The sequence below is a fragment of the Lutra lutra genome, chromosome 8, assembly GCF_902655055.1.
Source record: "Lutra lutra chromosome 8, mLutLut1.2, whole genome shotgun sequence".
In the NCBI taxonomy this organism is placed as follows: Eukaryota; Metazoa; Chordata; class Mammalia; order Carnivora; family Mustelidae; genus Lutra; species Lutra lutra.
In genome coordinates this window covers 137,820,661-137,842,107 of record NC_062285.1, presented here as the reverse complement: position 1 = coordinate 137,842,107, position 21,447 = coordinate 137,820,661, and the positions used below count along the sequence as shown (strand labels likewise).

General features: G+C 47.5%; 1 protein-coding gene across 1 annotated transcript in view; it reads right to left on the bottom strand.

Moving 5' to 3' along the window:
* SREBF2 (sterol regulatory element binding transcription factor 2) overlaps positions 1 to 21,447 on the bottom strand; it is a 61,060-nt gene extending 39,613 nt beyond the window's left edge. The window contains exon 1 of the mRNA XM_047740100.1: positions 21,193 to 21,447. Coding sequence (XP_047596056.1) covers positions 21,193 to 21,280 — 88 coding nt within the window. The 5' untranslated portion in view covers positions 21,281 to 21,447. The remainder of the gene's footprint in view (positions 1 to 21,192) is intronic.

Sequence of the window (21,447 nt, the reverse complement as noted above, 5' to 3'; positions counted from 1 at the left end):
GTACTGACACCCTAGAATTTCACCACTTAGTGATGACAAATGGCTATTTTCCATTTTTTAGCATTAACAACTTTTCTTTTCTTTTCTTTTTTAGATTTATTTATGGAGGGGAGAGAGGGATGGAGAATCTCAAGCAGCATGGAGCCCGACGTGGGGCTCGATCTCACAACCCTGAGGTCATGAGCCAAAAGCAGAAGTTGGACGCTTAACCGACTGCGCCGCCCAGGTGCCCCCAGTGTTAACAACTCTTAGAAAAATCTTTTCCCATTGATCTGATGATTGGGATAAACTTCTAGAAATTGATGGCGGGGTCAAAGGACAGGTTTATGTGCTTCAGGGAGGCTATAACAATCTATGCTTTTCCCCACAGCATTTCCCCACATCTGTTTCTGTCATTCAGATGGTGGGGAAAGAATGACATCAAACTGTTTTGGCTTGCACGAATGAGCGCTAAATGAGGCTGGATGTCTCCCTGCCCATTTTACTGGCCATTTGTATTTCTCCCTTTGTAAACTGCCTGCCCTTGACCTTTGTGCATTTTTCTATAGGGCTACTTGTTTCTTTTTACTGATCCGAAAAAATTTCATACACTGTGGGTATAACCTCCTTATATATGTGCAAATGTCTGCCACAATGTTATTCTTTTTTATTGATGTACAGCTGACATACCATCCACTTTATTTTTCTTTAAATTTGTTGAGAAAAAAGAGGGGCACGTGGGTGGCTCAGTCAGTTAAGTTCAGGCTCAGGTCAAGATCTCAGGGTCCTGGGATGAAGCACCACCCCCAAAATCAGGCTCCCTGCTCAGTGGGGAGTTTCTCCTTCTCCTTCTGTTCCCCTGCCTTTCCCTTGCGCCCTGCTCCTGTGTGCTCTTCTCTCTTAATCTCTCTCAAATAAATAAATAAAATCTTTAAAAAGACAAAGTTGCTGAGAAAAAAAAATGGCACGGGGTTAAATTATCATGCCCTAGCCCTATAACTTAAAGTTTTACTTCTCTGGGCCACAGTTTTCTCACCTATAAAACGAGGCTGAAATTACACCCACCTGGCGGGGACGCTGAGAGCGCGCGTGCACGGACTCTAAGGCACAGGGCCTGGCCCTCGGGAATGCCTAGTGCATGCTATTCATGGCAGGGTTTTTTGACAGTTTTGCTTGGACTCTTGTTTTGAAAATCTGAATTTGTTCCAGTGCATTTGGATTTATCAGGGAACAATTTGGGCCTATCGTGAATTCTGTGTTTACTTATGCATGAGAGAAACACTAGAAAATGCAAAAACATTCCCAGCTGAAATGAGCCACACAGGAGTACACGAAATGAGCAAAGGCGCACACCTCAAACATCCGCCAGCTTCGTCAGCTCACTGCACGTGTTACGAACCATAACCATCCACATCGGGACCAGAACTTTCCATTGGACTGTAGACTGCCCTCCGCCCATCACTACACAGGAGCTCGAATACTAACGCCCACTTCCACAAGCAAACCTCAGATCTTTTTTAAGGTAAGGGGTCCTATCTGTTGTGGTATTTCTGTGTTTCTTACCCACTAAGTATCTGTAAAACTGAGCTGTTTTATTAGGTTCTTAGCTTCCAGTCTTTTTATTTTCTTTTTGTTACCGCTGAAGATTTTGAGTGTTGTCACCCAAATCCCACTTCCCTCACACGCTGTGGTTTGCATTACATGATTTTGCTCAGTGTGGGGATTTTTAGGAACGGATACGTTGCATTACAGCAGAACAGCCTATACACAAATGCTAATACTGTGTAATGAAATTATATGGTTTTTGTGTTACAATGAAAAGGTCCCGCATCCCCAAGATTAGGATATTCACCTAAACCTTCTTCATGGAGTGTTGTTTATTTAATCTTGCCCTACATCAGACCTGCCCAACAACATAAGAACACTGAATAAATGTGGTATGTGATGTCTGTAGGCTGCTGGGAATCAGAGGGACCACAACCACTGACTGAGAGGGAGATAAGCACAAAAGTTTATTCCCAACAAGCAAGCTTCTTAAAAAACAAGTATCCTGGGGGAAAAAAGAAAGAAACAAGTATCCTGAATTCAAGCTGATGATCCTATCTTCCCTCCTTCCTTCCTACCTTTCTCTAGGATTTGTTTTTTCTAATAATTAAAAAAGAAAAAATCAAATGCAGACTAGTATAAAACCTGAGTGTCAACAGTGAGATAACTTTTCTTTTCTCCACCATTTTGCTATGTGTAATCCCCGCTGCTTTCTCAGGACCTGAAAAATGAGTTACCCCCCCCCTCAGGTCACCAGAAGAGCAGTTCAGAAGCTGGGCTGTCAACTACACCCTTCTGCGTAGAAACCCTGAAATGCAAGACTGTAAAGAGCATAGGGACAATAGTTAAGAGGCAAACTGGTGCCTAAAACCAATCCAAACACCAGGGGGCCCATTTGCTAAGAAGCTCATAGCACAGGGATAGCATCATGTACTTTGAGGGAATTCTGGGTCACCTTCTTGGGGGACAGGGAGTCCGGAGGAGGGCTGAATGACACCGGATGGCAAACTAGTGACTCAGGCATCCTATGTTTTAGGCGAGGGATGAGTAAACTCTTTTTACTTACAAAGAAACCACAAAGGAAAATTGGGCAGGGAGGTGGAGGTTCTCAAACATTTGTGTTGCATAACACACACTTATGTATCACTGCATATATCAAGTATTACATAATGAGCTAGATGAAAATTAAGAGAAAAAGAAAGCACAAAAGGAAGCGAAGTCATTCTCAAATGGCATTCTTGTCTGCTCTGTTTGGCTCTCTCCCTGTCTGCCCGGCTGGCTGTTAGGGGCAGCCTCAGAGTCCCAGCTGAGCTGGCCAGTCCTGCCTCCTATGTTCGGCACAGCTGGTCCCCAGAGCAGCTCCCAGTTTCAACCAGGACAATGATCTTCAGCACGACCTTCAACTGCTCTTTCTGTTTCTTTCCTCTGCCAGAAGTTTACTATGAACTTCTGGCAGGTCTCCTTTCACGGTATCAGAGTTTCCTTGCTTAATTTCCATACTCCGCCTTGATTTCAACCGCAACCTCCTACCCAGTAACAACTGTCTTCTTCGAGTATCTTGTTGGTCCAACAGTCTTTCAAATCAAATCAAATCTCTAAAACACAAGCGACAAAGCTTCCTACCGATTGCTCCCTCCCACTCCAAGGGATTTCACTTCCCACTCACCTTAGCTCATCATTCACCTGGGGAAAATACCCACACCCTTTTCTGCACATGTCTTTGGCAGGGTTAGGGAACAGAGCCTTCTCTGTGACTCCCATGCCCCACCTTTTCTGCTCTTTACCACCCTCTCTTCCCGTCTGAATTTCACAATTCCATTTCAAAACCACTTAAGGATTACTCTCAACCGGCTTCTCTACCTCAGATCCAGACATCTTTGAGCTCTTGAAACCAGCTGTGATTTATTTGTTTAGAAAAATTATCTGAGGGGAGCCTGGTGGCTCAGCTGGTTAAGCATCCCACTCTTGGTGTCAGCTCAGATCTCAGGGTGGTGAGACTGAGCCCTGCCTCTGCACTGGGCGTGGGGCTTGCTTATAAGTCTCTCTCTCTCTCTCTCTCTGCCGCCCCACTCCCAAACGACACCAGCACACACTCTCTTAAAAAAAAAAAAAAAAGAGAGAGAGAGAAGAAAAAGAAAAAGGGGGGCGGGAAGGAAAATTATCTGAAACTTAAAAATAAGGCAAAAAAAAAATGTCCTTTTAGAGTCATACTAGAGGTAGCCATGTCTATCCTGACTACATCAAGGTCATCTGATGCTCTAGAAACATAAATTTGTCTGACTTTTATTTACCACAGATTAGACCCACATTCTGTAAAGTTAGATGTTCATGTAATAGAAAACTGGTAAGCTGTGAACAATTTTAAAAAAGATAAACTCGAAGGCTTTATTTTTATTGCCCTGTAAGACAGTAACCAGTTTTGCAACTAAATTTGCAATCTTATTCCTGCATCCTTTTTTTAAAAACTACATAAATATCTCCTTTACCTTTTCCTTTGACCCAGCTTTGTCATCCTGATGGTTTTTTCACTAATAATGTTAATAAATCTCTGATATGTGCTGATGATGTCTTAGTATAAGAGTAGGTTTCTCACATATAAACATTTTTAGTTTGCCACATTAAATATAGTAAGTTATATTTTTGAAAATTTTTTTGATATTTTGTAATTCACAAGTGCATGGACAAAATCTTCCACTCCCCTGTACCTCTTCAACCATTAACCACTCTGGCAGTTTAAAAAACTGGCATCAATTCCCTGAAGTGCTCCCCAAAGCAACTTTCACGCAATCTGTCAAAATGGCAACTAGAAGGGACATATCACCTCACAATGGGACAAGATATTTTTGAAATCCAGGTTATCCTGGAAAATCTGGACAAATCTGCAATTTCTGTAAAGCTTCTACTTTTGGTGAAGTGGGTGTGTAAATGCAAAAGGATTTAAGCGTGTTGAGCACCCACTGTGTGCTGGCCTAGAGAGATGATAAAAAAAACTCCTTGACCTCAGTGAGTTAGTGAAAGTGACATAATCACAGCAGCAAGGAGGACACAGGGCAGGTGTAAGTGGAACAGCTTCCTGAGGGAGCTAGACTGAAGGCTGATGGGCACCCAAAGTGAATTCTAGGCCCAGGGAATCTCACAAGCCCAGGCTTGGAAGCATAGAGCTAGCACAGCGGGCTGCTGAAGCGATGGGCAACTGGCAGGACCCCGGGCTGGGCAGGTAGTCAGGGTCAAATCATGTCAGGTTGTATAGCTCATGATAATGAACCTGGTCTTTCTCCTTATCAAAGAAGGAAATGCCGTAGCAAGTAGTCCAACAATGCTCTAGGAAGGGGAGCCTCTCTGGCCCAGTAGTTGCTCCTGCTGGTTTGTACAGGGGAGTCTGCTGGCCTCCCCAGAACCCCACGACATCACGAACACATTAAGTATTCTGAGCACAGACCTAAGACTGAATTCTGACTTGTGAGGATAATATCAAAATAGCTGAAACAAAACTTGGAGAGCTTCATCAACTGATGAAGAGAATCAGAATGCTGATTCAAGAAAAGTTCTGGTTGGGGTGCCTGGGAGGCTCCATGGGTTAAGCCTCTGCCTTCAGCTCAGGTCATGATCTCAGGGTCCTGGGATCGAGCCCCGTATCGGGCTCTCTGCTCAGTGGGGAGCCTGCTTCCCCCTCCATCTCTGCCTACTTGTGATCTCTCTCTCTCAAATAAATAGATAAAATCTTAAAAAAAAAAAAAAAGAAAGAAAAAAGGAAATGTAAAGTTCTGGTTATATACAAGGTTCTAGAAAATGGTCCACACTGGGAAATAGGCCACCTCTGAGGACTATGTGAAGGACGTGTGGCCAAGAATCATAGTAAGGGAGAAAAGCAGGATGTCAAAGCTAAACCAAGAACTAACTAGAAGGCCAAACAGAAAGGGGATTCCCAAGTATATTTCAAAGAGAACTGGCTGAAGAAAACCGGGCTACCAGATTAGCAATGCCGGGCCATGAATCTAGTAATGCAACTGCTGTGCAGCCTTTGGAAAAGAAATCTCCCTGAGACTCAGTTTCCTGTAGATATGTGAATGATCCAAACTCTGATATGTGTATATATCACACACACACACGTATGTGTATACACACATATACACATTTTATAAATATTCAAGTCCATATACGTATGAATATGTCCAGAACATTAAAAAGTATTTGATTCTTTCATAGTGTTTTTTTTAACCATAACAAATATGAAAGGGCATCATCTCCAGGTTAGATTCTAATTTAACCCTTGAATAAAAGCCAGTGGTCACTATTGATTTTTTTTTTTAAAGATTTATTTGAGAAGGAGAGAGTGAGCATGAGTGGGAGGGGCTGAGGGAGAGAAACTTAAGCGGACTCCAAGCTGAGCACAGAGCCCAATGTGGGGCTCGATCTCACCACGCTGAGATCAGGACGCGAGCCAAAACCAAGGGTGGGATGCTTAACTGACTGTGCCACCCAGGCACTAAACCACCATTGATGTTGAAAAACAAAAATAACTCAGTGATGAAGCTAATAAACTTATTTTCTAATCAGAGATCACATTTATGTATTATTTAAAAGTACACAGGTTGTTATGACTAAAATTACTTTCACAGTGATTCTAGGTGGACAACATAATAACAGCTCTCACTGACAGTTACTTAGTACTTTATATAAACCCTAAGACCAGTATTACTCCTTTGCTTATTAATAAATGAGGAAAATAAGATTCAAAGAAATTAAATTACTTGCCTGAGTCCCCTCATAAGATTACAAAGTGGCTGAACCGAGATGTGATTTGAGATCAGATTTTGGTTTATCTGAATCTCTCCTCTATGCATACTATTTTCCCTATAAAACAACATTTCCTGGATTTTACATTTGTGCTCATCACAACTTGGGAGAGAGATGCGAGAGAGACCTGGAGTGACAATAAAGTAAGGAGAATTGAGGGGTGTGGTATAGAGGGGGGTGCTTATGTAATCCACCTCATTATTTCCAATATTAAGTTCAATGTTAATGGAAGATTAATCTCAGGGTAAGCACGCATGTAACTGACTCACTGGGGCAACAGGGGAGAGATATTTTTGCCTGCCTATTTGTATTCTGTGAGCATTCCTTCCTACTCAAATGATTACATTTATTCTCCAAATGAGACTTTCTGCCTTGGTAAGATGCTTTTTCTAGAAGTCTCTCTCTCTTTTGAAAAATACAAAACAAATAAAGACACGTCAGTTAAGACATGCATTCGACAAACATTAACTGAGTTTGTTATGCACCAAACACAAAATTAAAAGCCTTCAAGAGGTACATGTTTTTTTTCTTTTTTTTTTTTAAGATTTTATTTATTTATTTGACAGAGATCACAGGTAGGCAGAGAGGCAAGCAGAGAGAGAGGAGGAAGCAGGCTCCCTGCTGAGCAGAGAGCCCGATGCGGGGCTCGATCCCAGGACTCCGGGATCATGACCCGAGCTGAAGGCAGAGGCTTCAACCCACTGAGCCACCCTGGCGCCCCAAGAATCTTTTGTAGTTGATTTTTACTACTATTTATCTCCTGTTTGTGTGTGAGTACATATTTATACGCAAAGTTTAAACATTTTTTTCCCCACTGGAGAAGAACCCTATTAGCACTGCCCCCCAGTTGTTCTCGCCTGCACGTGCCCACATACCGTGGTATGTGAACCTTCCACTCACCCTGGGAGGTAGCAGTTCAGCTACTCTTTGAAAAAAGAGTTAGGGGGCGCCTGGGTGGCTCAGTGGGTTAAGCTGCTGCCTTCTGCTCAGGTCATGATCTCAGAGTCCTGGGATCAAGCCCCGAATCGGGCTCTGTGCTCAGCAGGGAGCCTGCTTCCTCCTCTCTCTCTCTCTCTCTCTCTCTGCCTGCCTCTCTGCCTGCTTGTGATCTCTGTCTGTCAAATAAATAAATAAATAAATCTTTAAAAAAAAAAAAAAAGAGTTAGTGTGTGTAAAGTGCGGAGAATGGTGCGACATAAAAGTTTGTGAAAAGTGGTGGTGGTTACACAGGAAGAAATAAGTTCAAGTCCAAGGAGAGGATGGCCTGCACATGGTCACAGGCAGGTGGCTGAGCGAGTGGCAGTCTCCCCTTCCTCTTCCCAAGCCTGTGCTCTTCTCACAAGTGCCCTGCCCCAGAAGTCCCCGAAAACCACCGTGCGGGCCTTCCTCTCCGGAATTTCCTCCCTGCGCACGCCCAGCCTCCGGCCCGGGCTCAGAATCCTGCAGTTAGCAACCAGGTTCGACACCATGCAAGCGCCCCACCGTGGGTCCCAGGCAGTCCTCACTCAACACCGAGTTAGAGGCATCAGACTGCTGGCACCCCACTTTTGAAAGGCTGTTCCTCTTATTCCACCTATTACTTTTCAACGCCTGCTCTTAGGAAGAGGTTAAGAAGAGACTTTGAGAACCATTAAGAAGAAAAAACCTGAGCCAATTAGTGGCAGCGCTAATAAAAATAGTATCTAATTGTTAACATTTACTAAACTCTTACTAGTTGTCCGCAGTTGTGTTAAGCACTTTGCACAGATTCCCTCAGTTAATCTCCACAACACTTTGACACCATTATCACCTCCACTTCACAGACAAGGTAAATGAGGCACAGAGAGGTTAAGCTGCTTGTCCAACGTCACCGAGTCAGGTGGTGGAGCTGGAATCTGAGGTCAAGTTCTCAGCCACCACGCCGCACAGATGCGTTGGTTCTATTACTGAAGGGAGTTCACCAGACAGACCCCCCCCCCCGCAGCCGGCAGATGCTCCGTAAGTGCCTCACTCAGGAATGAGAGCCAACACCCCCCACTGAGAAGGGGAAGGACTGTCAGCTCTGGTCTTCCTGCATTTCCGCCTAGTCACCTGCTCTTCTCTGCACCGCAAGGCAGGGCTTTCCCTCTCCTGGAGAGACTGAAAGGTGAGCAAGATGGAGAGTGAGACTCCCAGGAACCCATCCCGCACCGTCCTGTTCTGGAAGACAAGGGCATCACACTTCACAGCGCCAAATGACCAGTGGCCACAAAATCAGGCGCAAGCAGAACCACCCTCCCGACTCTCCCAGGTGCAGAGTCTCCGTAGCAGGGGATCTCAACCCTGCTCAGTCCTAAAGCCAGCCAGGCAGAGGTGAAAGACCCCAGTAACCCACCATCCCATCCTTCCGCTCACGGCCACCCTCAAAGCTCCCTAAGACTAAGGACAAAACAAATACTTGGAAAGCAGGTTATTAAGTCATGCTACCAACACCACCTCCCATCCCCCACCCCCGCACCTGCACCACACCTGTGGGTTGCCCTGCTAGGCGCTGGAGGCCACTGAGCACCTCGCCTGGGACCCGGCCCAGAGCCAGGACTCAAAAGGGCTGGTTCCCCTCCCACCCCCTAGTCTCACAGCGAAGACGGAGAAAGCCAACCAACTCCCATCCGGTGGGATAAGGGCAAGAATGACCAAGCGCCGCACAAAGAAAGGGCCGTCAGGGAGTAGAGACAGGACTGATCCGTGCTGGAAGGCAGTGGACGAAGGGTTTTAAGAATCAGAGAGAAGGAAGGTTATTGCGGGCAAAGGAAACGGGCTGAACAAAACCACAGCACCAGGGAACGCCCTGCAAGCAGCTGCAATGGAGAGAGTATGAACAGCAGGGACAGATGCTGCTGCTTACAATCAAGCTGGGAAAGGCCTCAAGGGCACCCTAAGGCATTTGGCTCTTCTTGTGGAGGCCAAGGGAGGCACAGAAAATGTAGTGGACATTTGCCACTTTTGTTGTTCGTCTGTCATCTGGCTGCTCCTCCCCCCAGCACCCTGATATTCCTTGTGGAGAATCCCCACTGGGTGGTCTTGGTGGGAGGTCAGGCTTCCTGCCAGTCAGCCTGGATTCACGAAGACCCCCAACCAGGGGCATGGCTCTTGCCACGGAAAGCAGCAGGGTCCTCCCCCAGCAGCCCCTGGGCTCGCCTCAGCTGAGCTCTGCGGCGGAGCATCCCTTGGTTCTGGCCAGTTTTCCAAGCTTGGCTCTGTAGCTTTTCTGGTCAGTCCATGTGCCACTGCCCTCCCAGTAAACTCTTCCGTTCATGCTAGCCAGAGGCAGTTTCCGCTGCTTATCACCAAGACTCCGGCCAGATTGAGAGCACACAGACGCAGCAGAGCGAGAGACCCGATCAAAACCGCCTTTGAGAAAGATAACGAACAACAGTTATCAGGATGGTAGCCTGCCAACCCCACACGCCCAAGCGCTTTTCGCTTTTCGAAAGGGCTGTTCCCTGAGCCTGGAACGTGACTCCTCTCTCCCTCCCCCTTAGCTGTAAGAGCCCAGCTCGCAAGGTGCCTCCACAAGAAACCTTCTCTGATCCCACCACTCCACTCCTTAGGTGCCCCTCCTGGATGCCACCCCAGAACTGTGGGTTCTCAGACACTTCGCCGTTTGAGGACCTCAGTCCTCTACTGTACTCTGGCCACGTTGAATCACATGTTCCCAGAACACGCCAAATTATTCCCAACTCTGCTCCGATTCTGTCAAAAATGAACACCCTGACACTTTTCCTTCCTAAAGTTCTATTCACTCATCCTTCACATCTTGGCTCAAATGCTAAAGTCCCTGTGAAGATATCGCTAATTCCCTTCGCCAGTGCTCAAAAAAACCTTGGAGTTTGTCTCTCGGCCACGGCCTCTGCTGCATTTCACTTTGTAAATCCGGCTGTTCGGAGGTCAGCTCCCTGAAAGGGGACAGTTTCCTTCATATCCAATACCCCAAAGAATCTAACACTGCTGTGAATATAGTGGATACTCATTCGTGCTGAACTGGTCTGAACAAGTTTTAAAAAAGTTGTTATTTAGGGGCGCCTGGGTGGCTCAGTGGGTTAAGCCGCTGCCTTCGGCTCAGGTCATGATCTCGGAGTCCTGGGATCGAGCCCCGCATCGGGCTCTCTGCTCTCTCGGGGAGCCTGCTTCCTCCTCTCTCTCTGCCTGCCTCTCTGCCTGCTTGTGATCTCTCTGTCAAGTTTAAAAAAAAAAAAAAGTTGTTATTTATTTATTTGACAGACAGAGATCACAAGTAGGCAGAGAGGCAGGCAGAGAGAGAGGAAGGGAAGCAGGCTCCCTGCTGAGCAGAGAGCCCGATGCGGGGCTCGATCCCAGGACCCTGGAATTGACCTGAGCTGAAAGCAGAGGCTTTAACCCACTGAGCCACCCAGGCGCCCCTAAAAAGTTGTTTCAAAATTTTTAAAGACTTCTGACCAGAGCAGGGTCTCCTAAGACAGGCTTCCTGAGTCAGGATACCTCCCACCTCATTCCCACAGGGAAGGAAAGAGTATGGGCACCCACGTTAGAAGGCCCAAATTCAACTCCCGACTCCCATCAGCATGGGAAACCTTGGGCAATTCATTTTATCTGTTTCAGTGTCTCACCTGCAAAATGGGAATAAAAAGCAAGCATCTACCTCACAGCACTGTCAGGAAGACAAATGTACCCAATGGACTTTTGTAAATTACAAGGCTTCACCATAAATTTCACACTTAGCCAGAAGCATGGTCTCCCCCCGTTGCTGTGGGACGGTAAAGGCCCCAGGCGAGCGAACATCAGTTTAACAAGGCAGCTCTACATCTGGTCCACAGCCGGATTTTCACCACTGGTCCAAACCAGACTCTGAACCCAACAGACCAGTTCCACCTGCCAGATCCGGAAGCCAGATTATAAGGGACATTCTGACACATATTCTTTAGCAATTCCAAAGGGCCTAAGTGCTGCAGAAAGGGCTGTGCTTTTCCACTTTTCAAGCCAGTCAATGGTTTAGGATTTCTAAACACAGGTTCCCCAGGGAGCCTTACCTGGAGGCCCCAGTCTCTGGGATCCTGCTACTCTTTAAAAAATTCCACAATGGCCCCCCCCCCCCCTCAAATCCACAATGTCAACCAAGTTTAACCCTTGAATCCTGTGGTGCGAAAATGGAACATTTTACCCTGTACTCTATGACTGCTCCTTTGTGTCCCGCCCACCACACCTACAAAAGCCCTTTCAAAAGGAAGAAATAAACATTTCAAAACTGTATTACAAAAAAAGCCCTTTGGTCCTAAGAGTCAACTTGAGAAGTGAAGTTCCTCTTTCATTCTCAGATACAGTCAAAAGGGCATGTCAGTTCCTGTCCTCTTCCTTTTATGTGCTTTGTTCACTTCTTGCGACACCTGTGACGTAGACATCTCCAGTCCCTACCTTATAGCAGAAACTAAGGCTCAGAGAAGTGCTGCAGGACCCGGGGGAAGTCACTTGAAGTTCAAGTCCACAGCAGACCCCTCATGATAAACACATGTCCCTACATGTGTCCCTGAGCAGAGGATCCAGGGTCTCTCTGGCCTTCGTCCACCACACCAGCTTGTGTTTGCAACCAGGAAGTTCACTGACATCAGACAGAGATGTAGCACAAGATACAGGAAAAGTACACAGGTTTTGGAGTTAGACATGTCTGGAGTGAGGTCACCATTCTCTCACTTACAAACTGTGTAATCTGGGCCTCAGTTTCTTGTCTGTAGCACACCACAGAACTGGGAGGAAGGATTAAAAGCAAAACCACATTAGGAGGCAATGTAGGGCAAGGGCCCAACACACTAGCTTGCTTACCCCACCAGTGCTGTAACCAGACCCCGGCATAACACAGGTCCTGTAAAGACCTCAACTGCATGCCTGCCTAGACACAGCGACTGCAAAACCTGGTGAAGGACAGAAAAGTAAAGGCCACCGTGGGGACAGTCAATAACTAATACAGAAAAAGATGAGTCACATTATCCTAGAGAACACCAATGACTTTTAAAGTTCAAAGGAAGGTAATATGAGAACGGAGCTATTCAGAACAAAGGGTACTCCCTAAAATGTCCGCTGATTTTGGTGAAAAGTAGTCTTAAGAGAATTACAGCGAAAGCAAGCAACTTCCAGAACACCGTTTATAGTGATGGAAAGCCCCCAAAATGTTTTCTAAGAGGACACACTTAAATTTCAGGGCTCCATGGGCTGCCACCGTGAAGCTACATTAAAGAGAGCCCAGACAGAGGAGAGAGTCCCAGCGAAACAACGTAAAACAAGAAATCATTTTACAAGTGCCTCAAAGTGGAAAGCTGAAAATAAGGAACTGCTCCACATTAAGGAGCATTTTTTAATAGGAGGCTCCATGCTAGGCATGGAGTCCAACACGGGGGCCCAAACCCAGAACCCTGAGATCAAGACCCGAGCTGAGACCAAGTGTCGGACGCTCAACAGACTGAGGCACCCAGGCACCCCAAGGAGCAATTTTAAAAGAAAAGAGAGCAAGCAAACCCGATGAAGGATCACTCCAAGAGACCGAAAGTGGCAGAGTTCACAAGCACGAGGGTCCTGGACAAGCCAAGGGAACATCTGAGACCCAGGAGGTGATCATTCAGAAAGCTGGTCACTACCCACAGACTGTCCAGTGGTCTCGAATACAGAAAAGTCAAGTGAGGCACGGCGAGGCTGGGACAAAGGGGTCTACATGTGTGTATTACCGGGAGTGGAGGGAGTGGCATGAGCTTTGAAATGGCACGTTTGGCAAAGGCAGGCGGAATAAAGGGACCAGAGTTCTAGACTCTGCCAGGACACTGAGGGGAATCAGGCCCTCTTCCACACACTGGTAGTGGTGTAAATTGGTATATCCACTGTGGACAGCAGCTTCCTTGGATTTCTCAAAACTGCAAACACACGGGCCAGAACAATGTTAGTTCCTGCCCCTTCCTTTTATACGTTTGATACCCTTGGGTTCTGTGGCATCCAATGTAGATATTCCCATCCCCACCTGGACCCAGCAATCCCCACTTTCCATCATTTATCCTACACTTACACCTGCACATGTGTGAAATTATGAATTTATAAAGCTAGTTACTGGAGCACTGTTTTGGGTTTTATTATTTTTTTATTATTATTATTTTTTAAAGATTTTATTTATTTATTTGTCATAGAGAGAGAAGCGAGAGTGAGCACAGGCAGACAGAGTGGCAGGCAGAGGCAGAGGGAGAAGCAGACTCCCTGCCAAGCAAGGAGCCCAATGTGGGACTCGATCCCAGGACGCTGGGATCATGACCTGAGCCGAAGGCAGCTGCTTAACCAACTGAGCCACCCAGGCGTCCCTTATTATTATTTTAAGTAAGTTCCACACCCCACGTGGAGCTCAACTCAGAGCCTGATCTCAAAACCCTCAGATCAAGACCCATGAGATCGAGAGTTGAATGCTTAATCGATAGAGCCACCCAGGTGCCCCAGCATTGTTCTTAATAGCAGGACTGGAAAAAACTCTCAAATGTCCATCAAAAAGGGATTGGATGAATGCGTTGCACGGCACCTGTGCCATGGAAAATCACACAGCAGTGAAGACTGGAAAGATCCCCAACACACACAGTTAAGTGAAAAGGCAAAGGTGCAGAAGAACAGAGCTTGTCGCACGCTACCTATTTGTGCAGAAATTAAAAAGGCAGCAAATATTAAAATCCACATTTATCTCTTATATTTGCATTAAGGAAGTTCTGAAGAAGGTAAAAGAAACTACAAAATGAATTACTTGCAAGGAATTTGAGCCGGTGGGTGCTAAGCAGATGGGGGCAGGCCTGGGAGCATGACTTTTCACAGTCCCCTCTCACATTTTTGTATTTCGCCATGTGAACATACTGCCTTTTTGAAGAAATAACGATCTTTTCCAAGTAAGTGACAGTCAGCACAGTAATCACAGTAATGTTTAGTACTGGAGAGTTTCCAAACTGGAAGGGCCATGGAGGGTAGTGTGTAGCAGCTCTAACCCACCTAGTGATGTAAGGTCCTTGTTGGGAAACAGGCACCAACAGACTGACTGAAATAACTTGCTCCTACCTGTTCAGAACAATAGCGTTTATGTTGATGGAAAGATGCAAATGACCCAAACGTCCCACGGGGGGGGGGGGGGGGGGGGGGGGGGTGGATGTGCAAAGGCCTGCCTATTTGGGTGGATTACACTGGACTATATGGCTATCCCATGTCAACTCTTTCAACACCTAGGAACCCATATGTGAAAATGTAACAATTTGTGCACACATTAATAAAGTTCAGCCAGAATCCAGAAGATACAGTGTGAGAGTCAGAAAGCCCTTTTTGAATCAAGTTGTTCAAGAACTTTTTAAATTATGAACTGGAGAAGAGAAAAGATCCAGTGGATATAGACACAAAAATATATATTTTTAAATGCCAATACATGAGCTGAGTAGGAGAACGACAGAAAAGACTCTTCAATAACAGGTCCAAGGCCTGGGTGTGAATGCAGAACAGTGTTTGTCAAGGGCACAGCCGAAGAGATCCAGGGAGGAGAAACCCAAGGAGATTGGTTCAGTGGTCTGAGCAATCCCAAAAAACTTTTATGTCCCAAGAAATGGACTAGATGAGATCAGGAGTTAAAATCAGGTAGAAAGCAAATAAGCTGTGAGCAACAGTAGCTCTTTCAACCCAAACATGAGCAACAGTGATATATAGTCAAGTGTCAAAACAAAGTGTATGTCCTGAAAAAGATCTGCACATGGGTAAAAAGCAGATCTGCACTTCACCTCACTGAGCAGTTTCCCCAACCATGACTCACTGGAGAACTGTGCAGTCGGTTTCCACCCCTCCAGGCACCTCAGCCTCCCAGGACTGCCTTGGCCACACCCTCCCCACACGCCAGCCTGGCTCATCAGGTCAGCCACTCCAAACTCCCCATTGATGGGGACACCTGGCTGGGGGCCCACACAACACCCTGAGTTTGAAGGGCCAGCCTTCGTGAGACACACCTTTACAGAGCACCTGTTCCGTGCTAGGTAGTGTCCCGGTCTCTGCCAGAGATGGCACGGACTGCAGGGAGAGACAGCAGAGGACAAGGCGGTGCTACCCAAAGGCTCAGGAATTGGAAGTTCCTCAGCAGGCTCGGAGTGGGGAGGAGGTCTGCATGAAGGCAGGTGTCTGACACAGTGAGCCCTCCAGAGCCCCCCAAGTAGGTACAGTGACTGACAGTTCAGTCACATCAGTGTATGTCACCAAGAACTCAGAACACCAAGGATAAAGATCCTACAACCTTCCAGAAGTGAAAACAGGTGGCACAAAAGGATCAGGAAGCAAATGGTGTCCAAGTTCTCAACTACCAGAGGTCAGGCGACAATTAGGCAAGGCCTTCAAACTTCTGATATAAAACTAGGTGCAAGCTGAAATTCTAAACTCGCCCAAACTATCAAATTGGCGTGAGGTTAGAATAAAGATATTTTAAGACACACAAGGTCCCCTCACCGTTAATTTACCTCTAATGTACCCTTTCCCAGGAAGCTACCAGAGGATGAGCTCCATCAAAACTAGGGAGTAAAAAAAAACAACTAGGGGCACCTGGGTGGCTCAGTGGGTTAAGCCGCTGCCTTCGGCTCAGGTCATGATCTCAGGTCCTGGGATCGAGTCCCGCATCGGGCTCTCTGCTCAGCAAGAAGCCTGCTTCCCTCTCTCTCTCTGCCTGCCTCTCTGTATACTTGTGATCTCTCTCTGTCAAATAAATAAATAAAATCTTTAAAAAAACAACAACAACAACAACAACTAGGGAACAGGGGCTTCAATATCACCCCCCAGGGTAATGGCTAAAGTAATCCCATGATAAGTGTGGGATGGTAGAGCTAGACAAACATCAGATGGGGCAAAACAGAAGGAGGGCTTCAGAAGAGACGGTGACAAGGGGGATAAAAGCAACTAACACGCCACTGAGAGTTTCTGTTCCAAGAATTAGGACTGAATTAACTGCCAGGACATGGAAAGTAAGCAAGTAAGTAACTAGTGCTATTATAAGCCCAGGGAAAAATACAAACCCAAGAGAAATTAAAACCTCCACCCAAACTAAAGCTTGCACACAAATGTTCCTAGCTGCTTCATCTGTAACAGCCGAAAAGTGGAAACAGCCCAGATGTCCATCAACTGACTGATAGATACATGAAACATGATGTCTCCACACGAGGCAACACGGTGCTGCAACACAGATGAACCTCGCCATCAGGCCAAGTGAAGGAAGCCACTCGTTGTAGGATTCCATTTGGGCGAAGTGTTCAGAACAGGGCAAATCCACAAAGACAGAAAGTAAATGAGCTCACTGAAAAGTTTCTTCGACCTCCTCCAAAGGAAGCAGCTGTCTCTAATTGCCATCACCCACGCACTCCTGACTTCTTTCTGGCTTATCTAGACTTGGACCCCTTCATCTGACGGCTCTGTCTAATGTCGACCTTCTAATTGCCGAATCCCATGACTTCTTTCGTGAACTTGTCATCCCTGATGTCCTCTGCACCACTTCCCCCATCATCCACTAACCACTCCCTGAAAAGCTCTCCTTCCCTTAGTTTTTATTACACTTTCCTCACCTGACTGGACCTCCCAGTTCTACCTTCCCTCACCTCCAGCCTCAACTCCAGTGACTACTCCTCAATCTCTATCTCCAGTTTGACCTTCTCCTGAGTTCTGGCCTCTGATCTCCTAGTGGATTTCCCAGCCACCAGCACCTCAATTTCTGCCCAGTTAAGGCAAATGTTTATCATCTCCCCAAACTAGCTCTTCCTGCTGGCTTCTGAACTTGCCCAATGCCCCCAGGATGGAAGCTGGGATGGGATCTTAGAACTCCACCTCTGCTCTGCCTTCAGGATGAGGTCTTTGCTGAAGCCCCATCCTGTTATGTCCAACAACTTGCATAATGGCCACTTCCTATCCCAACCCCATCGCCCTCTTTATCATTTCATACCCGGAGGCCTGCAGCTCCCCCTAACTGGTCTCCCTGACTCCAATCTTCTTTGCCCATCACCACACTTAAATTTTCCTAAAATCTGCATTTGACGGGTCGTCACCCTACTCACTCAGCAATTCTCTCTCCACATTCCACAATACATATGCATCAGGTATGAAGTTTGTCCGGTTTGGCTGCAACTCACCTTTCAGAACTTATCTTCTACCTTTTCCTTACACACACCATAGAGTCCAAGAACTCACCAGTAACCCTTTATCTCCAAGGCAGCTTGATCCTTCTCTGCCATGTGCTTGTCTTGCTGATGTTGCCACCCACCCTTCTGGGCCTCATGAGAAGAACACCTCCATCACTGTGCCTTTCCTGATCCCAGTGGAAAAATATCTCAGCTTTTTGCGTTTCCAGAAGACCTGCTTTATCACAATACATGAGGCACTTTCTCATAACACAGCTATCTGCCATCAAAGAAAGTGCTCTAGATAATCTATCATCAGGGGCCTGGGACCTGGGACAACAGAGCATCCTGCAGTGAAACAAGCCCTGGAGATCAAGTAACACAACAGATTTCTTTGTTGGCCCTACAGTATGTTTCTTTAAAAAACAAACAAAACCCACTTTAAGCCAACATTTAAAAATGTGGATATATCACAAAAAAATCCCAACTTGGGCATCCCTTAAAAAAGAGAGGACAGATCTCTCCACCAAGAGGCCTCCCTTGCCTACCCCGTCTAAATTAGTCTGCCCTGGTTATTCTCTATAACATGCGTTTGTTTGTTTATTTACTTTTTTATTTATTTATCAAAGTGAGAGAGAGAGAGAGAGAGAGCGCGCGGGCGCGGCAGGCAGAGCAAGAAGCAGACTCCCTGCTGAGCAGGAAGCCTGACGCAGGACTCGATCCCAGGACTCTGGGATCATGACCTGAGCTGAAAGCAGACACTTAACCAACTGAGCCACCCAGGCGCCCCTATTTTTTTTTTTTTAAGATTTTATTTATTTATTTGACAGACACAGATCACAAGTAGGCAGGCAGAGAGGGGGAAGCAGGCTCCTCGCTGAACAGAGTCCGATGTGGGGCTGGATCCTAGGACCCCAGGACCATGACCTGAGCTGAAGGCAGAGGCTTTAACCCACCGAGCCACGCAGGCGCCCCTATTTTGTTTTCATGTGTCCTGCCAGAAGTGTTCATTTCAGTTATTTGCTCAGCTTGTTTCCTCCCTCAAGAATTTAAGTTCCCTGAGAGAGAAGAGATCGAGTATGTCTTGTTCAAAGCGACCCTCGGCACTCTGTCCATCACAGGGGTACTGGGAAGCCACCGAAGAGATGTGCTGAATAAATGAATGCATGTGGCCTCCTTGGGCTCACATCCTTGAAGGGCCCTCATGGATTACAGCAAGAATGATGTTGCCCAGTGAAGCACTCTTGCCCTCCTGGACTTCCTGGAGACAGGCATGAGAGCTCCAGGTTGCAAATACCAACACCCCCCCCCCCCCCCCACCACCACACACACAGAGTTAAGTGTATTTTTCATATCCAGTCTCTTCCCTATCTGACTGGCTCCTAGAAGCAACTGATCCAACCCAACCCCAGGGGATGTGTCTAGTACAGCTTAGAATCCTCCCTAGCCCAAGGTCACTAAACTCATTCAGGCATTCCACAAATACTTAGCTCTAAGTGCAAGAAACATAGCCGAAGGAAACAGAACGACCAGGCCCTCATGGAGCTGACATTCTGGGGAATGGATGTGTAAGAATACAGGGATATTTGTAGCTGTTTTAGATCACTGGCCTTCAGCCCACCCAACCCTTCTTGCGCTCCAAGACCCCAATGAAAGGCTACCTCCTTGGAGTCGTCTTCCTGGTGTGGCAGTCTTTACCAAGCTCCTTCAATGTTGATTTTCACTTACTGTAAGCCATTCTGTACTCAGCATTACAGTTTTATTGTTATTCATCTTAAGTTCCATGAGGCCATAAAATTCTCTTTCCTATCTTTCATATTCCCTACAGCTCAGAGACCAGAGCTGGCACTTGAATGCTTGCTGACCATTATAAGACAGGGAGTCAGTCATTTTTTCCCCAATCTGGTATGGGGACCTGTGAATCCATTAAACCACTGTGGTCGTTTCCAGAATATATATTTTACTCAGAAATCTACAGGGGAAAGGCTAATACCTAACCACTAGGAAATTTAACACATTACAAATTAAGATAAACAGAAATCAGTTATGGAATGAGAAGGCAAAATGCACAGGACTTTCTTCATGGGAGCTTGCTGATGGGCAGCCTTAGTTAGATGTACTTCTTACTGGCTAGGTAACCTTGGGTAAGTTAATGAACCATGTTGAACCTCTGTTTCAGGATCTCAAAGGTGATGAGAGCAGTATAACAGACGTTATCTACCTGATGAAACTGTTAAGGATTGAGAACATTAATGTGTAGGAGCGCTTAACATGGTGCCTGCCACATAAATGCTCAAAATGTGTTAGCTACCCTTGTTGAGTTTCAAGAACCTCTCTTCTCCATTTGTTAACACATCTCTTTACCTAGGAGCACGTAGTGGAAAAATCTGCGGTTAGACCTGGTGCTTCAATTAAGGGTCTTAGCTCACGGCCAGGAAGACCAGAAACAGAAGTCAAGGACAAGCCAAGGGGTTAAATGTCACAGAAGCAAATCCTTTTCAATTAGCTGCTGCCACTTATCTCTTCCCCTGGAAGAGAAACTTCTGCTGCCTCAGTGTCTTCATCTGTACAATGGGGATGGAGCCGCCGTTTCTGCCTGCAAGACCGTAATGAAATTCTGGACATGACTGTACTTTATAAACTCAAGAGCACAATGCACTTGAGTTAGTGGTTAAGAGCATGGGTTCTGGGCAATCTAAGGTGAGTGACCTTAGACAAGCAAACATCTGGCCTCAGTCTCCCATGGGACTGTAGTGAGGAGTAAGTGAAACAGTACAAAGAGTCTGGGGACGAGAACATCAAAAGAGCCCAACTCCTGAGAGTTACTATTATGGTTATTAACCTGTTCATTGGACTCCTCACCCCGAAGGGTCAGGTGAAAGCCTGATACAGTGACACAAACACTAGCCCAGGAAATGGGCTCTGAAACCAGCTGGTTGACCTTGGGCAAGTAGCTGACCCTCTCCAAACTTTGGGTTCCCATGGTCGTAAAAATGAGAACACTGTAAGGGAAAATCCCTGGGCTCCTACCAGCTCTTCCACTTCGCTATAAAGGTCGCCTGAACAAAGGCTACCCGCTCCCCAGCCTGTCCCCCGAAGGGCCACAACTCAAAATTCTCGCTGTTCAATTCCCTTTGCAGCGCGACAGCAGGAGCGCCCGGGTCTCCATCCCGGGGAGAAGCGCCCACACGCCGCCGCCACCGCTCGCTTCATCAGCAACTTGCTTCTGCAGCCGCTCCCTGCCCAAAGTTTCCCTGAGCGCCAGGAGACCTGGCCGCGGGTCAACGCTGGGAAGACCAGAGATGAGAGCGCAGAACCTGGGGACCTGGTTTCGGGGATCCCACAGCCGCCCCAGCAGACGGGCGGGGAGTGACAGGTGTGATGCGGAGCTCAAGCGACGGGAGAGCGGGACCCGGGCGGCGCGTGTAGGCGCGCGAGGGAGGCGGCGGCCGTCCGCTCTCCTCAGGCCGCTCCCTCGGGACACTTGCGACGCCCCCGCCTCCGCGCTCGGGCCCCACGACCCCCACTCTGCTTCCGGACACGCAGCGCCGCAGAACCGAAAGCCAGGCGGGGGCCCAAACCCGGAGCGCTCCAAAGGGATGGGTTCCGCCGGGCGGACCGCGCGTGCTGATTCTTCCCGCGCTAGCCAGGGCCGCGGGGGGTGGGCGCACGCGCACCCGCGCGCTGCCGTAACCCCTTCCTCCCCGCGCGCCCCCGCACTCCCACCCACCCACCCACCACTCACCGTCGATGTCCCCCAGGGTCAGCTCGTCGCCCAGCTCTGTGAGCGTCTCCATGGTCTCCAGACCGCCCAGCTCTCCGCTCTCGTCCATCGCCCGGCTCGGCACGGAGGCCCCCCGAACCGTCCCGCTCAGGGAGACGCGGGGGCGGTGCCGCCGCCACCGCCCATGACACCCGACAGCCTCCTCCCGGTACCGCCTCACCGGCCGGTGCCAGCCGCCGCCATGTTTGCGCCGCGCGGGAGGGGCGGGGCGGGATT